The 21874-nt window shown below is 46.2% G+C and overlaps 1 protein-coding gene across 5 annotated transcripts in view; it reads right to left on the bottom strand.

Moving 5' to 3' along the window:
* The window catches only part of ntn2 (netrin 2), a 60083-nt gene extending 39046 nt beyond the window's left edge, over positions 1 to 21037 (bottom strand). For 2 of the 5 annotated variants that reach the window (XM_029710141.1, XM_029710180.1), the window contains exons 1-2: positions 16754 to 17239; positions 5047 to 6220 (exon numbers count right to left, since the gene is read on the bottom strand). In XM_029710141.1, the coding sequence (XP_029566001.1) occupies positions 5047 to 6115 (1069 nt within the window). In that variant the 5' untranslated portion in view covers positions 6116 to 6220; positions 16754 to 17239. Of the gene's footprint in view, positions 1 to 5046; positions 6221 to 16753; positions 17240 to 17266; positions 17357 to 20910 lie in introns of those variants that run through there. The other 3 variants (XM_029710152.1, XM_029710161.1, XM_029710171.1) reach the window with 3 other exon arrangements.
* Positions 21038 to 21874: the final 837 nt, after the last annotated feature.

Raw genomic sequence — 21874 nt, 5'->3', positions numbered from 1 at the left:
GGAGTCTGGCAATGGAACTTCAAAAAAGTCTCTCCTCCATCTCTCCCTTCTCTCTCTATAGAACTCCTATTTCCAAATCAAGCTTGCCTCATTAGCATGGCAGACGTGATCTAATATTGATCTAGAATAGATCATTGTATAAGCATGATATAAGACGTTCAATAATTCAAAGAGGAATTTTTCTGGACAGACTACGTGTATTTAGTCTGTCCAGAACAATGGATGTATCAGTGGAGGCTGCTTAGGGGAGAATGGCTCATAATAAGGGCCCGGAACGGAGCAAATGGAATGGCTTCAAACACCTAGAAACCACGTGTTTGATCCAGGCTGCATCACATCCGGCCGTGATTGGGAGTCAAATAGGGCGGCGCACAATTGGCCCAGCGTCGTCCGGATTTGGCCGGGGTAGGCCGTCATTGTAAATAAGAATTTGTTCTTAACTGACTTGCCTAGTTAAATAAAGGCTAAATTAAAAAAAAAAAATTAAAAAAAGTATTGGATACCATTCCATTGATTCCGCTCCAGTCATTACCACAAGCCCGTCCTCCCCAATTAAGGTGCCACCAACCTCCTGTGATGCATACTGTACGTACTGTTCAAGTATGTGATGCACTCTCATTATCTCAGCAGCTTTCAGACAAATGCTAGGCACATTGCTGAAGTCATGTGCTTTATGCTCAGTTCATGTGCTTCATGCTCTAAGTATCCAGTCATGGCCTGTCGGGTCCATTAGAGCTGGTGGGGTCTGGCCTGTACTGTGATTCCCAGTGTGGACTTCTGGATTACAGAGGGCTGAGCCTAGCAGAACCCGGCATGGTCTGTAGACTCTAGTCTACACTAATGAGAAGGAATAGCATGAGAGAACAGGCTGGCTGGCCAAAGAGCAAAGCTGGGCAGGGTAAGGCCGAGCAGGGCTGACACTGGCAGAGAGAGCCAGGACTGTATGGCCACACAGTAATAAAATATATAGTTATGTAGTCTGACAGTCAAAAGCCACCACCGTACTTGTTAACTGTTCTGTCCGACAAAAACATTGTGATCAAAGTCAAATTAAACAGTCAACTTCATTATAAGCCGTTGCGTCACACTATAACGTGCCAGTCAGGCTCTCATACCACCATATCATCTCAGTAATGATATAGCTCTGTAACTCTGTACTACCAGCATGCCATAACCATAACACCATCACCACCGTCACACCAACGCACCATCCTATCGTAGTAAGTAATCTAACACTTGTTATTCACCTGTTCCCGACCGCATTTTATCTTTTGGCTCTGAATGAGACCAAGCAGACTATTTTTCCATGACATCTCCTTTAGAAAAACAGGCCATCTCAAACTCTCCTATTTTGGCTTCGATTGCAAACTGCTATGGCTCTGGGTTTGTAAACTCGTGTCTGTGGGCAGGATTCATGGAGGGGCGGCTGGGCGGGCGGGGAGCGTGTGTGTGCTGGTTTGTGTCTGCAGACGGTTCCTGGGCCTGCCAAAAACCCAGACAGTAATCTCTGCGAAGCGCATGTCAAACATTAGCGAGACCCGTGAACAATCAAACAGGACTAGAGAGACAGCTCGGCTTGGCTCACACCACCATACAAGCTCTCGACTCAGTTCAGAACTGGGAAGGGGATTAAAAGTATCTTTTAATAATCTCAATGAATGATAATGATTAAGGCAAGAAGGTAAAAACTCTAATGGGGCACGATGCACGTGTTACAAAAACATGTGGACTAAGTTGTGTTTTCTCTTCAGCAACACAGCTGTGCTGGTTTCAAATGGTATCAATGGAAGACATTTTTTGTTGTTGAATATAATATACAATATAACATACACTGAGTACACAAAACATTAAGAACAGTCTCTTTCCATGACAGACTGACCAGGTGAATCCAGGTGAAAGCTATGTTCCCTTATCGATGTCACTTGTTGGCTGCAACTCAATATCAGGAAGGTGTTCCTAATGTTTGGTATTTTTGTTAGAATATAATAAAACATATATTATTAATGGTAGTCAACCCCCCCCGGGAATCTCCCCGTCAGCTTAACCTTGTCATCACCCCACAGGGGATCATGACCTCAGCCCACCCCCCCAAAAACACTCCCGGAGCCCCAAAGCCCTGCGACCCACGGCCCAGAGAAGGGCTCCGGTGACACCTGGGGACCCCGGCTTCTCCAAAGCGTGCCAATCTCACACCCTCTCCCAGACTGAATACACACACCTCGGCCCGGCGCCACAGACGGCTGCTGCTGCTGACGCGGTGGTGTCCTACAGGGCTCGTTTGTGCGGCCCACTGCTTTCTGCAGCGCCAGAAAGGAAAAAGCCAGCCGAGGACCAACAAAGGGAGGGGACACTCTTAAGAATGAGCTTCAGTGTGCCGTGGGGACGTTTTTTTGAAACGTAGTCCAGCACACTTTTGAGGACATTTTGGAACCAGCACTGTGGCAGAGTCATTCTAGAATGAGCCCTAAAGGGCCTTTTGGAACATTGTAATTAGGGACATGTTGGAAGGGACCGTGGGTTTGGCGTCCCCTCTGATCTGTGATCAGGTATAGCGTGCAACATGCGTTAGGTTTTTACTGCCCTGTATCAGCGCTGGGATTAGGTCATCAGTGTTGGCCGCGGCACACATGGCATTTAGTCCAAGAGTAATGGACGGAGGTGACATATCAATCCCACTGAGGAGGGATCTACGGGAAGCAGGTGGAACGTTTCCCAAACAGCCACGGGACACATAACAGGAGAGGGGTGGGGAGAGGGGAAGAGCGAGGGAGTTACGGGATAGAGTCGGGTGTGGGGGCGGTGGTAAAGGTTGAGAGTAAGTCAAGCGAGTAAGAGTGTAGGAGAAGGAGCTGGACAACGGGGCGTAGAGAAAGCGAGACAGTGAGAGCGTGAGGGGTGGAGATTTGGGGGAAGTTAGAGAACATAATCAAGGGTAGGAATGGAGGGTGCTGGGGTATGAGGCGGGTGTGACTATAAGGGCACAGGGTTGAGGGTCTGGGGTGGTTGTCAGGGGACAGAGTGAGGGGGGAAATAGAAACAGACCCGCTCCTTGGAGCAGCACTGCAATGGCCCCAGCTATGTTCCTCTGGCCCTGTCACTCTCTTGGCAGATCTGGCACCGCTCAATGCTAAATATGATTTCAGGCCAGCAGCGCTGGCAATTACAACATGTTAGATAAATATACACTGTTTTTCAATGTTTTACTCCTGTTTTTTTCTTTACTCGCCTGTAATTTTATTTAGTTACGGGGAAGGTTAAAAGTGGGACAGTGGCTTCTAATACAGTGATATTTTCCTATGGCTATACATGTTTATGACAATCAGAATTGACCTGAATTGGGTTCCACCTCCGCCCGTTTTTTAAAGTATCACTACTGACACGCAGTAACTGAATTTGACATATTAAAAAAATCTGTGTTCACTTTATCATACAACGCAGTAATCCCATAAAAAGGTAATCTGATAAAATTACTGCAATTTCACTTGCCAAGCTTTCAGAGAGTGTCTGGATGGTTCTTTTTTGAATACATGTCTTGAAGTAATGGCAATCACTGCCAAATTACATTCTTGGATGACTTAGTTGCCGTGGTGTGCCAACAACTCGAGCTGTTGTCATTCGCTGTTTAGACTTGTTCGTGAGGGGGCGTGTTTACTTCAGAGGGGAGCCCAGAAAACATCAAGTTGGGTTGAGTGTTCAGGAGTCCTGTATATAGAGCTAATAAAACAGAAATCACAAATACTGTTGCTGCGTTTCAGTGTACTGTAAATCTGTTGGGCAATGTAGGGTTGGGGATGGGTTGCATTTGGCATTGGCCACCGGAACATTCCACCCTCATCTTCAACTGTGTCAACAGCAAGTCATCCAGTGTATTCAGGCAGCACACACATCTAGCCTTACTATAGTCAAAATCTTATTTTAACTTTACCTGCAATGCTGGGACCATTACAGCAACCTCAGAACACAGATTGAGCATTAATCAAACTCTTTAATATAGCTTCAGGGAAAGAGCTGTTGAAATTAGAGAGAAAATGGGGGATTATAATTAATAATACCAAAAATGACTATTTCGGTTTTAAGCTGAATCCACCCAGAAACACCACCACGTGCTGTTTTCAAATATAAGTTAACGTTACCCATGTTTTGTCCATATTTAAAGGGGGGAAAATGGTATGCTACTTGTCACATAAAGGAACTGCCACCTGTAATTCAACAATTTGCTCATTATTCACAGGCTTTTGGGAGGATAATGTGGAGAAGGAGGCGAGAGAGAGAGCGAGAGAGACAGAATCCCAGACAGACGTGTTTGTGTTGGGCCCGTCTCGCCTCACAAGCCCACTGATGGGTGGGTGTGCAACAGGGCTCAATCCCCATCCCGCACATTCCCTCATTAGCAATTCTGAGACGCATTCAGGAGCTTGTCACTGGAAGAGAATACCTCCTTCACTCAAGGGTAGGGCGGGGAGAGAGGGAGAGAGGGTGAGAGAGAGAGAGCGAGAGAGAGTTGGAGAGATAGAGGGGGTGCCTGGATATAGAAAGATAAGTAACGGAGTAGACCCTGTTCAAAAAATGTCATGGTCCTTTCAACATGGTGGCCATTGAATTGATGAGTATTCTCACGGACCAGATATTTCTATAATGAGTGATTTGTACTGTTCAAAAAAACAAAGTTGCAGGACACAAATACATGGTAAATCCACTACACAGATCATCAAGCACCTTCCTCTGTTCAAAAACTGCATGACTACTGAAGAATTCCAATCCATGCTGACACAAACATTTCAAGAATCTGTGTGTGTGTGTGTGTGTGTGTGTGTGTGTGTGTGTGTGTGTGTGTGTGTGTGTGTGTGTGTGTGTGTGTGTACGTATGAATTGTCTAACATTGCCATATTAAATAATACATTTCTAGTTATGAGGTGTGATTGAATTATTGAATCTACACATTCAACAATGCAAATGCAAAGAGGGTAAAAAAATTGTTGAAATTCGCAAAATTGAAAAGAACAGAATCAAAACTGATAGAAAATGCTGATTAGAGCTGTGACTCACGTAGACACTCGTTGGCCTCGCGGGCGCTGGCCCTTTGCCATGGCCGGTCGTAGTGGAAGGGCTTGCAGCGGTCGCACTCGGGCCCCTCCGTGTTGTGCTTGCAGTCGCACACCAGCTTGCCCTCCTTGTCTTTGAGGCAGCGTGAGGCGTGCCCGTTGCACTTACACCTCCCGCCCACCTGGAAGTCCCCCACCGCGTAGAAATACGCCGGCAGAGACGTGGACGGTACCATTGGGTCTTCGTCCATCCGGCCTCCCCCACCTATCCCCCCTCCTCCTGCCCCTAGCTCACGTGGCAGCTGGGGCCGGCTGAAAACTACGCGGATGTCAGTGACTGTCACCCAGTCCTGGAGCACAGGGCTGTTGTCAAAGTCCTTCCCGGAGGGCCGCCCGTCCAGAGTGCTGAAGGCAATGAGCCCCCCGGATAGGGGGTAGAGGTCGGTGTGGCCATCGGTGCACAGGCCCTCCTGCTCGTTCTGCTTGGTGATGGCCGCCTTGTTGGGCCGGTTGTACATGCGCCGACACTGGGACGAGTAGTACTGGTAAGGCGTCCAGCTCTTGCCATAGTCCATGCTCTTGTAGATGGCCAGTGACTCAGGGCGGGGCGAGCAGAACTGCAGGCTGACGTAGGTGATCTCAAACTTCTTGCCCAGCGACAGGGTGAGGGTGACGTTGTGCGGCGAGGTGTGCAGGTTCTCCGATTGCCAGCAGGTGAGGTTGTGGGCCGAGTTGAGGTCAGTGAGGTAGGAGGGCGGATGGGCACGCCGTGGGTCCGCCGCATCGCAGATCTGGCAGGTGCGCACTGAGGGCCGCTCATCACCGCGCTCCACCACACTACAAGAGCGGGACGGCGTCGGCCGGCCGCACACGCTGGACACGGCCACCTCCTTGCCAAAGGCGGCGTTGATGAACTCTGGGATACAACGGCGGGCAGCGCCCGCATCGTCATAGCATGGGTCTGGGGGTGTCTGCTGCCCAGCGAAGGGATTGGCAGGACCGTTAGGAGAGGCGGGAGAGGCGGAGCATGCCAGGAGGCAAAGCCCCAGCAGGCACCTCCAGGCTTCCCTCATCCTGCGTGTGTGTGCGTGTGTGTCCGTGGGAGTGTTTTTGTAGGTGTGAGGGGGGAGTGGAAGGAGACCCTTCCTTTAGGGTGACCGTGACCACCGCAGCCTGTCCTGTGAAACAGAGGAACAAGAGAAAGAAAAGAGAGAGGGAGCGATAAGTGCCAGGGCTTGCCATAAAAGGATTCAAATCAACAAACAACTTTTTTGACCTCTGCTTATTGATGAAAATATTCACAGTTCAGTAATGTAGATATTCTCATGCTATTGTGGACACGTCCAATCGTCCAAAACACTTCCAGTCATCTTACTGTCATCAATTCAACCCTACTATATCCATAAGCTTGCTCATATGAGCTAAATGTCATGTTTGTGACATTTCAAAACACCTCAGGGCCTTATAATGAGTAATGGAGTGTTTTCATTAACTAAAAGCCTGTAAAAGAGGTAGTGGGAGAGATGGGGGGGGGAGAACGAGTGAGTAAGAGAGAGAAAGAGAGTGACCATATAAAGAGAGATGTTAGATGTTTGGGGCCGGCGCGACCAAGTCCTGAATTTCAATGGCACGACTCTTTCAGCACCTCCATTCAGGTCGTGGCGAGGCATTCTGGTCGTGCTTCGGCGGCGCGCATGGCAGAAGTCACCAGATAATCCCCCGTTCAAAATATATGGGCAGAGCCGTCAGCCACACGTGACCTTAGCCAATTCCCCAATTCAAAGGTAAAAGAACACTGACCTAAAGAGGAACTAAAGACGAACAACTAGCTGTACACAGTGTTGAACACAATATAGTATTTATTTCCCAACTAGGCAAGTGCAGCTCTATATGCCATTTGAACATAAAACATTGGACATATACCGAGGTACTGTAGCTATATGTGGGCTACGATGGCAACAACGTGTTCTTTACAGAGGCAGATTCCTGGAAAGCTCCATTGGCAGAGCTGGCTGTAACAAAGCCATTGGTTTGGGCTGAAAGGTCTCTATAAATCTCAGACTGTCAGTGTACCTGGATGAGATCATTCAAATGGGCTCCACACCAGATAGGGGCCTCTCATTTCCAAAGAGGGAAAGAGGGAGAGAAGGAGCGAGAGAGAGAGGGAATGAGAGAAAGATGTAGGGTAGAGCGAGAAAGGGAGGGAGAAAAGAGATGTATACAGCCCGGGGCTTTTCCTCCCTAATCCCCCCCCTTATTTGCCGGGGTGTCAAGCCTGGAAGGACCCCATTTGAGACAGACAGCCGAGAGGTTGAGAAGGCGCCCCGATCGTCTTTGCAAGGAATTTATTAAGCTACAATGAAACTGTTGCCCCTCCTTTCTCCCCCCCTTCTCCTCCTCTCACTCCTCTTATTCGGCATCCCTCCCCTCCTTGGCTAAACAAAAGCCTGCATCTGCCTTGCACTTCAGTCGAGGAGGAAGGCAGACGGAGCGAGTTAAAATGAGTCGAAAAACAAAAGTTCTGTTCTTTTCTTTTTTAGGGGTTCCAAAGCTAGCAACTCTCAGAACACTGGAGAAAGAGCCCAGTGGTCCGGTAAATAGGGGTGCTCTTTTCTACTCAAGCCTCTACCATTTGGCCTCTCCTCTCGCTGGAGGTGTGTGTGTGTGTGTGTGTGTGTGTGTGCGTGTGTGTGTGTGTGTGTGTGTGTGTGTGTGTGTGTGTGTGTGTGTGTGTGTGTGGTAAGAACGGAAAGAGGATCATCAAAATGTAAAGAGATAGAGATAGCGAGATAGAAAACCATTGAAATTTCTGTTCCAACTTCTTTATCTATTTATTTTAACTTGGCCGCAAAACATGCATTCTTGTGCATTTCTGGGAGACGGGTTTACATATATTTCCCTAACAATGTTCTATGGGAACAAAGTAAACTCTGATTTGACTTTCTCGCGAACAGTCTTTGGACCTAGAAAGGCGACACACAAATAAACAAACCAACTATTTCGCTTCCCAAACATTAAACTGTACTTAAGGCCAAATTGAAGTACGGAATGGAATGCTCTCACAGCCATCCGAGCACCTAAAAAAACCTGTCCACCTCACATCAAATAAAATTCCATGTAATGAAAAATGTAGAGTAGGAATGGAACGAGGCTGGTTCATAAATGATTTGGCAAGGAGTGCCGGGTGGAAGACTATGATCAATGGGACATGTCTGAGGGGAAAGGCTAAAGTGGGTGAGCAGGCGGGAGTACATCATTGGAGGCACTCCATCATCAAAGCCTGGCAGCCAGACCAGGCAGCCAGGGCAGGCCCACAGGAGGAGACCGCTGATGGAATTAGCAACTCATTAGCATCGCGGTCCAGCTTCCGTCAGCGCCGTGCCCGTCGGAGAGAGGGAGAGGTGAGAGATGGAGGGACAGAAAGAGAGACAGGGAGGGGGGCTGCAGTGACTATTCCAGAGACGGACAGTGAGAGAGAGGGAGCATGGTTGGAAAGGCAGAGAGGTACAAAGTGGGGTGAAAAGTGTCTGAGAGTGATAGAGAAAAATAAATAACTGAAAGAGGCAGAGAGAAGGAGGAAGGGAGAGAGAGAGATGGAAAGAGAACGAGTGACAGTGATAAGGCAGAGACGTCTAAAAGGGAGAGCGAGTGAGGACAGAGATGGAGAGAAGGAAAGCGAGGGAGAGGGGGAAGTGACAGAGATGGAAAGAGGGAGTAGAGGGAGGGAGATAAAAAAGGAGGGAGAGACAGGGGGAGACAGATTAAGGTGGAGGACAACATCGTTGGTCTGTGGCGGACTAAATATGACTAAATATGGTGTGGTCCACACACAGCTCTGCTCGGCCTGCCGGGAGATTCTTCCAGCGGTCTGGTGCTGTCAAGCACGTCTGGCAGATGAGACGCATAGGTTAAACAGAGGAGGAACAGTGCCATTGCCACTCTAATTCCACCTCAACAGTTCCCCCTGAAAAGAACACTCACTAGCTAGCTAGGCTCTATCACAACCGGCCGTGATTAGGAGTCCCATAGGGCAGCGCACAATTGGCCCAGCGTCGTCCGGGTTAGGGTTTGGCCGGGGTAGGCCGTCATTGTAAATAAGAATTTGTTCTTAACTAACTTGCCTAGTTAAATAAAGGTTAAATAAAAATAAATAAATAAAACCTAGCAACTCTGTGTTAGCTTTTCAAAACATAAGCTAACAGTAAAAGCATACACTACAGCTAACAACTCAAGCTAACCGCTACATAGCCACTCTAGTCTAGCTCGGAACAAGACTATGTCCTTGGTATGGAAACGTCACTGACCGACATTGTTCAACTTGCTTGTTCTCTGTAGAACTTTGACAAGTGTGTGTGCCAATTCCACAAACTTCTCAGCCGAGACGTCAGTGGAGAGGCATAGGCTGACTTCTCCGAAACACTCGGGTAAGTATGAGCTTCAGCAAGAAATTATCTGCTGCTCTCAGCATTGACAGAGTTTTTCACAAGCCACAAGTTCTTCTCGACAGGGGCAGACACTGTATCTCATTAAATGTGGTTGAAGTAGCAACAGCTGTGTGAATGTCTGTGAGGAGTAGGGAATACCACACAGAAATGCTTTGCTATTTGGCTCTAACTACGGCTAACTACCAAGGAGAGGCTACTTCTTACAAGTGGAGCGCTCCGCATGTCATGTGCTAGGCCTACAGGTTCAATTGAAATCTAATCGCCTAAACACACAAACCTGCTTTAAAAAAATGACAGTATTTCCACCCACTTGGCTAAAGTGCCTAGTCATTCAGTAAGGACTGAAATGGCCAGTGCTTGCAATCTAACACTGCACGCGACAAGATGCTTTACTGCTTCCCGAGAGGTTAACCAATTTATTTCCCCAGGTTGATATATGGCTTTATGTGCATGGAATACATGACAAGTTATCAGCCGCTTGCTGATTCTGCAAGGTCCTGCAATGTCACAAGGAATATCAGGGTGTTTATGTGATTGGAACTGATCCAATAGGTTTTGCCTAAGAGGGTCAATCAACAATAAGGGGGGGGGGGGGGGGGGGGTAGAAGAGAGAGGAATAGGGTGGTCCTGGCCGCGAAATTCCGGGGAGCGTTTTTTCAGCTTTCCCGTCACCAGGAGATCATCCCATGTTGAGTTGTGTCTCTTTCAAGCGCGGCTCCTCTGTCAGAGTTCACGGATTAGGAAAACAGGAGGTGCTGAGAGGCTTTATTTGGCTTGGGCGTGGGGGACCGGGGGGAGGGAGAACTAGAGGGGTGCAGGGGGAGAGGGACAGCTGATCCACCTCGTAGCCCAGTCAGGGACTCCCATGCTGGGGCAGTATGCTGGGGAGGTGGCACTCTCACCACGAGGCTGAATGAATCTCCTTGGGGCTCCTCCACTCAGATGACCCTGGGAGGAGGCTCGGTGCCCCAATGGCTGTCTGTCACTGGGCCAGTGTACAGCAATCCCTGATTGGCCTGTTAGCAGCTGTGGCAACTGTGGAGGACTTTTTAAATGTGAACAAGAGGGCACTACTGTACACTGTCTATCAGAGTCCAGTCATAATTATGGGAGATGCAGCGTATGCATTTAAATGGGTGGGGTTGATTGACTGTGCAAATCCCCTACACACACACACACACACCACACACACCACACACACACACGCACAGGGTAAATACACGTGATTGACAGTCCACAGGCAATAGGGTATTAGTGGCACAAACCAAATCCGATGATGGAACAAGTGAACAAGAGAGCAGGAGAGGAACAGGGGCAAGAGGGGGTCAACTCACAGCTGAGGGTGTCATTAGCAGGGGGGTCACTGACAAATTTTGAAAAGTCTCACGCTTGCTCTGAAGTGGAAGAGAAAGAGAGAGAGAGAGAGAGAGAGAGAGAGAAAACGAACAAATGTGAAAATGTATGCACTAACTACTGTAAGTCGCTCTGGATAAGAGCATCTGCTAAATGACAAAACTGTAAAGGGAGGGAACCTCCCCCATAGAGTCCAGCACTGGGGGACTATCTCTGACACAAAGAGACACACAGTGTGCCACAGAAGGTGGCTTTCAGGGGCAGAGAGCAGTTTCTCTCTTTCGCTCTCCATTCTAAGAGAGCGAGAACGCCCAGGAGAGGAATGCAGCCGCTGCGGCCCAGCCTACTCTCCAGTAGTTATTAAAACAGAACCTGATCCAGAAGTACTAAGAGTAGAGGAGAGGAGGCAGGTCAGGCTACTTCTCATAGATCCAGACAGGAAGCTGTACTAAGCTTGGGGTTCTCTGTGTTACACTCCACTACAAAGGGAGGCAAAAAATGCTGATATCACAAGTTAGGGTTATTTTCTGTTCATTCTGTGAATTTGGTGTTTTTGGTCTGTGAGTACGAGTCTGTGGCTTGGAAAGGGAGGGATGTGAGACTGCGAACATGGCGCAAGGTCGACTCATGGGTGAAACAGTGTCAGAAAAAGGTGAATTTGTTCACATCAAGACGGACAGACAGGCAAAGTACTGTACTAACACTTGCTTAGGGACAACGAACTCCAACAAATACACTAGCAAACATCAGGTAAATAGAGACAACATACACAAACACCCAGCCAAACGAGAGGAAGCCATAAGATGCCCAGATGCAAAGATCTAGGATCCGCATTCCCTTTCCAATCCTAACCTTCACCATTAGGGGGAACAAGGCATCACTGACCTTAAATCAACCTGACCTGGGGATGCGGTTGACCCTGGATGCTGATCTACCTAATTTACTCTGAAGTAATGTGCGGTAGCCTATAGAGTGGCCTGACTGACTCCGTGATGTCGTGGTTCAGTACCATGGAGAGATCCCGAGAGGAAGTTTAGGCCTTGAGTCCCTGACCTCATAGATGACTCACTGCTCCGGGTACAAGTACATTATCACTGATCTAGGATCAGTTTGCAGCCACCCAATCATAACCAATACCATAAACGGGGGGGGGGGGGTTAGGGTTAGACGACACAAACCTGACCTTTCATCCTGCTCCTAACAGACTCACACACACTAGGTTTAAAGTGGCTTTCTACTTTGGGCTTATTGAGATTGGAGAAGAGATAGTGTGTGTGTGTGGGGGGGGGGGGGGGGGGGGGTCAGAGAACAAGAGAATGATAGAACATCTGTAACCAGAGAGTGAGAGAGAAACCGAGAGACCGAGAAAAAGAGCGATACAATTTAATACTGCCTTTCCAAACTATAAATTGTTGCCATCCTAAAATAGGCCTACAAATCCCCCACCCCCACCCCATCTTGGTTTGAGGACATGGAGATTTTAACTGTGGAGTCTGGGAAAGAATAAGGGCTTGAGCTCATCCCTGAGTTTCATAGAACACATACCTTTCATATGAAACATGTTTTATACGGGAATCAGGGAGAAATATACCTTGGCTAATGAGGAGATAGAGGCTTGTTCATTTCATAACGTGCTGGCGGTTTGGCCTTTGCCAAAAGCATTTATAGCCTGTGTCAAGCTGTGATCCGCTTTTAAAAAAAGAAATATATTTCCCCCTACATGTGTTCTCAAGATGGGATGGATGACACCCACTGCTGTGTGAGACGTCAGAGAGAAGACAGGAGACTTCCCGTCCGGATCTTCTAAATGAAGATCTCACAATATGGAGACATCAGTGACAACTCCATGTGTAAGGCCTACAGGCCTATTCCAACATACTGGGTCCGGATGACAGGCTTTAAGTGAGGATTGAGGAGCCACCTTAGATGTCTTTCAAACATGGCTTTTCATTGACGCTACGAGGAGTTTTCGATTTCCCATGTGGGGGGGTGTAACCATGGTTTGGTCGGACGTGGTGGTCAGAAGTGCCAGGTGAGCTGTTCCTGGATCAGAGGGAGTGGGAAGTGGTTTGTAGAGGGGGGGTTGAGGTGTGTGCTTCAAAGCCCTTTGATGGCTGGCTCTGCGGTAGGCAGGCTTGCGGTTTCTCCCCGAGCCCTCCAACAGGAAAAAAGCTTTTTCCATTGTACAAGAGACTTCCCCACAGCCAGAGCTAGCTGGGCCACTTTGAACTGACGGGGGATGCCACAAATAATTTTATTAAGTGTTCAAAATGCTCTTAGCGCTCACATACATACACACACACCACACACATACACACTCACACAAACGCTCTCATTCACACATAGGCACGGGCATGCACACCACACACACTCAGACAAACACATGCGCTCTCATTCACACACACGGAGACTCATATATTATCAGGGGTGCCAGGGTTTTTGAAGGCAGGGGCTGAATCATCAGACAACCCACCCTTCCCCTTATCCCTCGCTATCCACCTCTCTCCATCTACTCCTCCCATTCTCTCCCTCCCTTTCCACACAGAGCTCGATGGTGATGTCCATTTTCCAGGCTGGAGCAGGGTAATGGTACACTGCACAGCGGTGAGTTATGGCCGGGAGGGGAGGGAAAAGAGAGAGAGAGAGGGAGAGAGGCCCTCCCGGTCCACCGAGCTGGTCTGCTCCTTCATGTTGCCATGGCAGCCCCCCGGGGGCCAGAGGAAAAGAGAAGATAGCCAGGCTCTGTTTATGACAGTCACCTGCTATTTTACTGGCCCTGTTTCCCTGTGTCCCCCTAACCCCCTGTGCCCACATGCTGACTGGCTGTCATTGAGATGAGTTGGAGCTGGGGCTATGGGGCGAACACATGTGGTTGTCGTACCTTTGGGAAGGCCAGACATGCGGTGCCTGTCGACAGCGAGTGAGTCGACAACAACTCACCCCAGACCAAAGGAAGTATTGGATTCCTTCAGATAGAACTAAAACACCTGCATGTGTACACTAATGGCATTTTCTTTATTGATAATTGAGATAAAACAAGAGTTCAACCTTAAAATGGTTTAGATAGCAGGGTGGTCAAAACACCCTGAGCACAAACGCACACGCACAGACCTCACACACCCTTCTGCATCTGGAGGAAATGTGTGCTGCTGACACATGCGGACTTGGCAGGGAGCGGGGAGTGGTGGGATGGAGCTTCGGAATCTCGGCCCGGGATCATCCCACGGGAAGGGGCGCGCGAGGCGTCACACTGACGAATGACGAGCAGCAGTTAAACAGGGGCGTCCGGCTTGCACCGACACCGACACACACATATAAAATACAGAAGAGACAGTGTTTTGTCTTCCCTCCCACCTACAATGTAAAAGGTGAAAGGGAGATGTGGTGTGGTTGGGTGCTAAGGATGGTCACTCATTACCTGCCACCAGTCTATCTATGTATCTATCTATCTATCTATCTATCTATCTATCTATCTATCTATCTATCTATCTATCTATCTATCCCCACACTCCATCTCCCTAGTAAAGAGTTACATTTCTGTGTGCAGAGTGCCAACAGTTAGAACTGAGGAGGAGCAGAGGTAGGCCCATTCTGATTCCTTGTGAAAAGCCACTTTTGAAGGCCTATGCCAAACCATTAGACACAGCATAAAAATAATGCAGTAGATTTGGGGGAAAGAGAACTATATGGGCATTCCCCTTTTGGTGCTAAAGCCAAAGATGATGAATAGTTTCAGATATGAAATCAGACGAATCTGCGATACTCGGGCTCACTGGCTGTTCTTCCATAAAGGGTCAAAGTTGAGTCAAATGTGTGGACTTAGCTTAACACTCCAATCAGCTTGTTTCGTTTGTTAAGGATGACAAATGTTGATCTCTGCAAACCAACAGCTGTCTCAGGCCCGCCGAAAGAAGAAAAAACAAGCGGGGGGAAAAGAACCAGCAGCATTCCTTTCCCTCCTTCAAGCTGTTCAAACCAGAGAAGAAAAATATATTGGACGTGTTGACTTTACTCGTTCAGGTGGACGGAGCCAAGAGTCCCAAGGAATCCTGCCTTGAAAAGCACAGAGAAAATGATCTGCTTACGTTACAACAACACACACACACACCACCAGAAGGAGTTTATAAACCTGCTGGAGTGAGTTCCTGTGGATTAGCTTACACACCCGTGTGCCTGAGCCCTGGTGACTCCTGGCTCAACCTTTGACTGTGTGTTATTGATGGATCATAACATGATGCAATTAAATGACTATGATTAATTCACAAAAACAAGCACAGACATTCCTATATGAATAACAGTGCAGTTGTTGCATTTGACCAGACAATCCTGCTCATAAGGTTGCCACATTCCACAGTTAAAACCATATCAACGTTTTCTTTATCTGAGTGAACAACTTAAGGGTGTATCAACAACACCATCTTTCTGGATGGCTTCCAGCAATTTGCCAGGAGAATGAGGATAAGTGGGTCAAGTGGCTGACACTCTTTAATCTCTAATAGGGGCATACCTTAGCTCAATCGAAGCATTTAAGATAAGGAATCTATTGCAGTTGTGGTGTAACTCTTTCTCCCTGCAGCTTGTCTGCTTTTTACTGCTAGTCTGTAATATGTAGCCTATAGGCTATAGGATGTGAGTGTTGAGAAAAAGACGGGCCTCCTAATTATAATTGCGAGGTGAATAGTTTCATAGGACTCATGCTCAGTGCCATATCAGCCAAATCGGGCTTGCCAAGGCAAGAAAATTTGCCAATCATTTTCGTCGACAATTTTTTTTAAAACTTGGATTCATATAATATAATCACATAGAAAATATTTGGTTCTGACTTGTATCTCGCAAAAATGTTATCCTTCAATTAATTTCATTACTGGTGGGGTTTAAACTTGTTGGTATCAGCATTGGTTAATCGGAATCCTTGTGATGTCCCTACCCTAAACCCTAACCCTAACCTTAATTTACCCTTACTTTAACCATAATCCGTACCTAACCTTAACCATTTTAAATGTCAACTACAATGGGGTATGGACGTCCCAAGGATCCCGAGTAGCAGGGACTTATAAGCTTCAAGACAGAAAAATATAACTTCCTAATCTTCCATTCTCGTGTTTTTCTATACGAATGCGGTGGCGTCAAAGTAAAGGGAAAATATTAGAATTGACAAACGCATTGGGAGACTTGGCATACGGTGTAGGCTACATTCGAATGCGGGATACGAGGAGTGCTTGGTTTGGCATCTCTATTTAGCCTAGATTGGACTGATATTAAAACACATGGACTCTACCTACTTCTTGCAACCTATATTAAATTCTCCGTTTAGGCTGTTTTTCTCGTTCTTTCCTTCGACCCACGGGGCAGCTGTAAACTAAGGAGAGTTCACACCGCGCGCTAGATCTCGCTCACCGCGCTCTTTGATCGCCCACCTGTCCGCCTTGCCTCTCCATTTCAGTGCGCCCAGAGGTTTCCTACAAAAACGACTAACCGTAATATCACTACACTATACTTGTATTACTATAAACAATACTAATAAGTATTCATCTGAACAAATTATAGGCTGGATATTGCCCCATCATTTCAAGCGTGACATAATAACGTCTACCTTAACTTTTTTCCTACAAAATAATAACTATAAACCGTATTGCAATAATTAAATAATGTGAATTGAATTCATAAGGAGCAAACTGTTATTGAAGATATTAATTAGACAACTGCGTAATTAACAGTGCTTTACGCATAGTGGATCAGCCTTATAATATATCAGAAGAAATACAAAATCCCACAGTGAAATACATTTGATACAACTTCATGAATGTGAGCTAAATAATGGAGCATATGAAGACAGACAAACATAGGCTACTGGAAACGACTGAAATTGACTTCGTAAACTCACGTGTTAAATGCGTAAAACATCAAACTTACCCAAGAGCGGTGTATTGGCGATTCTTAAAACGACAACACAGTCCAACGTTTCAGGTCCAAAACAATCAAAAATAAATGTGCATCTGTCAGAAGAAAATCTTCTTCCCAAACGCAATGGACAAGTCCCGTCTGCTCAGTCTCGAGCGTTATGAGGACGGTACATTATACAAAGCTGTTTAGAAACAGAGGCACGTTCAGTATTCTCCAAAAGCGACAGATATCATGGGCAAGGCAAGGGGGACACAGTACAGAGGTGAGACGCTGCACTCGCCCGCGCCGTTCAGACCAAGTGAAAAGAGACCCATACATCCATAGGTTGAAAAGCAAGCGAGAGATAGGCTACTCCCCATTAAAATCAATTCCAGATTTTCTTAACCTTGCGCGCAAGAGCGTTTTGGATCACAGTCGCGAAAGCAGAGAGAGAGAGATACATATTTGAATTAATAAGGCAATGTGCATCTTTGCCTCACAATAATGTGGAGTAAATAACTTAAGTATAACAAATACACTAACCGTATCAACCTTTGTAAGTGTTGTCAAACGAAGAGCTATAACTAAACAAACCAACGCGTATCATTTTACAACCATTATAGGCCTATACCTCAGTTGCTATAATGCTTGTGTTACTGTGAGCGTGCTAAAATGAATGCCCGATGCTTGGTGTTTTCGCTGGCAACCATATGGCGGTCGTAATGAGAACACAAAACATTGAACTTGTTGAAACTCAGTTGAGGGGGCTCGAGGGCTTGCAGAAACTAGAGGCAGATGCGATTGTTATAACGTATTAATTATAATAATAGCCAGAACCAGCTTGGTCATATTAGTGGACGCCAACGCTCCAAAACAGCCACATATAGGACATGCGTATTATGACAGACAAGGGGGCACCTAATTAAATAAACGGGTATTATATTTTGCTTGCAGCGCCGGTCTTTGGTTGAGGATCCAAGAACAGGCCTATTGTGAGGACGTTTAGAGATTGGAGGCATTTTCTGCAGGTCTATGCATTCTCATTTTCAGAGAGGTCCCTTCAGGCCCAGAGTGTCCCTCATGCGCCACTATGGCGAGGGGTAAGAATAACAGCATTGCATCAATAAAGACCCCCCTCATTCATAATTCCTCGTGGTTAATTTGTTAATAGGCCATAGATTATGTGGCATATGCTTTGTCAGCGTGAGTAGGCTAAACGTTCATTATGTCACTGTGCGTTCGTGCATAAAAACCGAGTTGGTAAACGGAAAATATTTGCGCCATTAATTTAACAACTCTCGACGGGACTATCATGTTTGGTTTATATTCTAAACCTTTCATTTACAGTGCACGCATATTCGGTCCGGTGTGTTATTGCAGGTGTAGCAATGAATAATTACACACACCGTTATTTCGTGCCCCTGCACCCCATGCGGTTCTTTCAAATCCTTAGTGCCTCCTGACTCCATTGTAAGCTGATCAACATTCTTAGTGTATTTACTGCACCATCCACTGGGGGTAACAGCACTAGGCTATACAACAACTGATTCATTTGTTCTTTTTGAATTTTTTGAACCAAAACAATGGCTCTTTTAATATTCTCTAATATGGTTCTTAGCCCTGAAAAATCTTACATTATAAAGTTTGAGCATGATTTAAAGAGAGAGCGCGGTGTGTGTGTGTGTGTGTGTGTGTGTGTGTGTGTGTGTATGTGTGTGTATGTGTGTCTGTGCTCGCATCTGTCTGTCTGTCTTGGTGGAGGAGAAGTACATAACAAATACAGAGGGCAGCAAAAGTGTCTCTTCGTTCCTATTTTTCCAGGCTCTGTGCCTGAGTTTATCCCAGTCTCATCTTCCTCTCCTCCCCTACTTTCCTGAGTCCTATCTCCTCTTCTCGGTGTGAGAGGCTAATATACTCTATATACAAAACTATGCGGACACCCCTTAAAATTAGTGGATTCGGCTATTTCAGCCACCCCCATTGCTGATAGGTGTATAAAATCGAGCACACAGCCATGCAATCTCCATAGACAAACATTGGCAGAAGAATGGCCTTACTGAAGACCTCTGTGACCTTCAACATGGCACCGTCATAGAATGCCACCTTTCCAACAAGTCAATTTGTCAAATTTCTGCCCTGCTAGAGCTGCCCTAATCAACTGTAAGTGCTGTTATTGTGACGTAGAAACATCTAGGAGCAACAACAGCACAGCCGCGAAGTGGTAGGCCACACAAGCTCACAGAAAGGGACCGCCAAGTGCTGAAGCGCATACAAATTGTCTGTCCATGGTTGCAACACTCACTACCGAGTTCCAAACTGCCTCTGGAAGCCATGTCAGCACAAGAACTGTTCATCAGGAGCTTCATTAAATGGGTTTCCATGGCTGAGCAAGCTTAAGATCACCATGCGCAATGCCAAGCGTCGGCTGGAGTGGAGTAAAGCTCGCTGCCATTGGACTCTGGAGCAGTGGAAATGCGTTCTCTGGAGTGATGAATCACGCTTCACCATCTGGCAGTCCGACGGACGAATATGGGTTTGGCGGGTGTCAGGAGAACGCTATCTACCCGAATGCATAGTGCCAACTGTAAAGTTTGATGGATGAGGAATAATGGTATGGGCCTGTTTTCATGGTTTGGGCTAGGCCCCTTAGTTCCAGTGAAGGGAAATCTTAATGCTACAGCATACAACGACATTCTAGACGATTTTGTGCTACCAACTTTGAGGCCTTGAGGCCTTTTCCTGTTTCAGCATTACAATGCTCCCGTGCACAAAGCGAGGTCCATACAGAAATGGTTTGTCGAGATGGTGTGGAAGAACTTGACTGGCCAGCACAGAGCCCTGACCTCAACCCCATCAAATACCTTTGGGTTGAAATGGAACGCTAACTTCGAGACAGGCCTAATCGTCCAACATAAGTGCCTGACCTCACTAATGCTCTTGTGACTGAATGGAAGCATGTCCCTCAACATCTAGTGGAAAGCCTTGCCAGAATTGTGGAGGCTGTTATAGGAGCAAAGGGGGGACCAACTCCATATTATTGCCTATGATTTTGGAATGAGATGTTCGACGAGCAAGTGTCCACATACTTTTGGTCATGTAGTGTTGTTAACAATAGGTGAACACATGAATAAACTCCCCTCTATTGTCTTATAACCAATTGCCATATAACCTGAAAGTATTTAAAATGGTATTTTCCTTTCCTCCCTTGTCTTCATCCTTTTCTCATTCCTCTTCCTCTCCAGTATTGCTATTCATCTCCTCTTTTCAGTCCTCCCATCCCTTCTTCTCCTTTACTTTCCTTGCTTCCCTCGACCCTTCCTTCACATTATCCTCTCTTCTATGGCATCTCTCCCCTCAACCTTTTTGGCAGTTATATAATCGGAATATTTTCCCTACCATCAACATGGAACACGGTTAATACAGCTATGAATACATTTTCAACTTAAAGCTGTATATTTGTTATATAGGACCCTTCATCTCTAAGTTTTATACCATCCTTTGTTTTAAATACACACATCTGCAAAACCTTGATCAAGAAATAGGCCCATCTACTTTTTCCACTCACTAAGTTGACTTCATCTCTGTCATAATAATATTATTCATGGCTGTGTATGTGTGAAGGAATAGATTGCTTAGAAAGATTTACAATCTTATTGGATGGTGTTATTGTCAAAATGATGTCGTTTTAAATCTGCTTCGTTTGTAAATGATATCAGTAGAGGGCAGTAATAATTTGAAAGCATTTAACCCTGATCCATCAATGTGTTAACCTCAATCATTACCTTATGATGGAACAGCAATTTGATTACATGGGTGATCATGCCAATGTTTTTTTTAAACCAAGCAGTCATACATTGAATATGAAATTGGCTACTAAACAGTGCTCCATGATGTAGTTTAGCCTACATGCATATAGTTTAGCCTGGTCTCCATGCAGTAACCATTTAACAAGCAGTAACATTTTAATACTGTAAATAGGCCTATGAACCAATGCATGCACACAGCATGAAACATGCACCAGTCAAACATCTCCATCCCACTGTAACTGTCCCATTTGTCCTGGACAAAGGAACTAAACTAGGCAGGCACTAATCTAGGTAGATTATCACTCTAATTACAAGTGGTGACAGATTAGGCTACATCAAAGGAAGAATGAAAGCAAGAGTAAGAGCAGGCAACACACTCACTTGCTGTCACAGTGAATCCAAGCGGGGAGCGCTCTGCAGTCCTTTGTGTTGCTGCACTTGGATTACTGATTTTGTCTCAAAAACAAGCTCCAGGGATTTTTCCAAAGCTCCGTTCTACAGCGTTGGGTTCCCTGCGGCGGACACATTTAAGAAAATGTCAGCCTCCGGCTTTTGCCTAGCTTCATTTTTGGCATCTCCGCTGCTGAGCGCAAGAGCCGAAGGTACCTTCCTCTGAGGGAATTTCCACACCTACATGTAAGTGGGTAGAGTGCGCCCTCTTCTGACCGCGCGTCGCACATGCAACTGTAGGCCATTCAAAACACAACCGCTAATAGTCCCCTAAATGCAACTAAACTCGAAAGCAAACTCAAAAGTAAACAAAATAGGCTACCAACAAGGCAAAATACACAGACAAATTGGAGACCTTATACCCACCTAACTCACGGTGACAATAAATACTGAAAGAATTGCAAAACCTGTCCTGCATCTTGTCTAATTAGTGAATCGATGTCAGGTGTGGACACAACTGATGATATGGGGCGAGCTCATAAAAGAGCGGGAAGATGATTTTCCCGCTCTTCAATCTGTCTCGACAATAACACAAAACAGGACTGGAAACATATTCTGGACAGTTGATAACGTTAGGCCTATTATAGACTTAAGTCTACATTTGGAGGTGAGAGAGAAATGCCAAACTCCCTCTAAAATATTTAGGTAGCACTAGGAAAAAGGACTGCCTTAAATTAGTATTACATATCATTTAACTTTCCCGTAAAACATGCCAAGACCCCTTAAAATGAATTAAGTCGTCCTTAAACAATTGGCCTCTTAAATTTCCCTCAGTGCCCTTTATTTTTCAATTTATGGGCATATCAAGGATATCAGGAAATGTATCCTTAATAATGCCTTACTACAACATGTTTGATCGCTCCCTTGCTTTTGGGGTTTAAGGATAGTTTAAGAG

This window comes from Salmo trutta, chromosome 2, assembly GCF_901001165.1.
Source record: "Salmo trutta chromosome 2, fSalTru1.1, whole genome shotgun sequence".
NCBI lineage: Eukaryota > Metazoa > Chordata > Actinopteri > Salmoniformes > Salmonidae > Salmo > Salmo trutta.
Note: the sequence above shows the minus strand (reverse complement) of the source record. Positions and strands in the feature narration are given on the sequence as shown.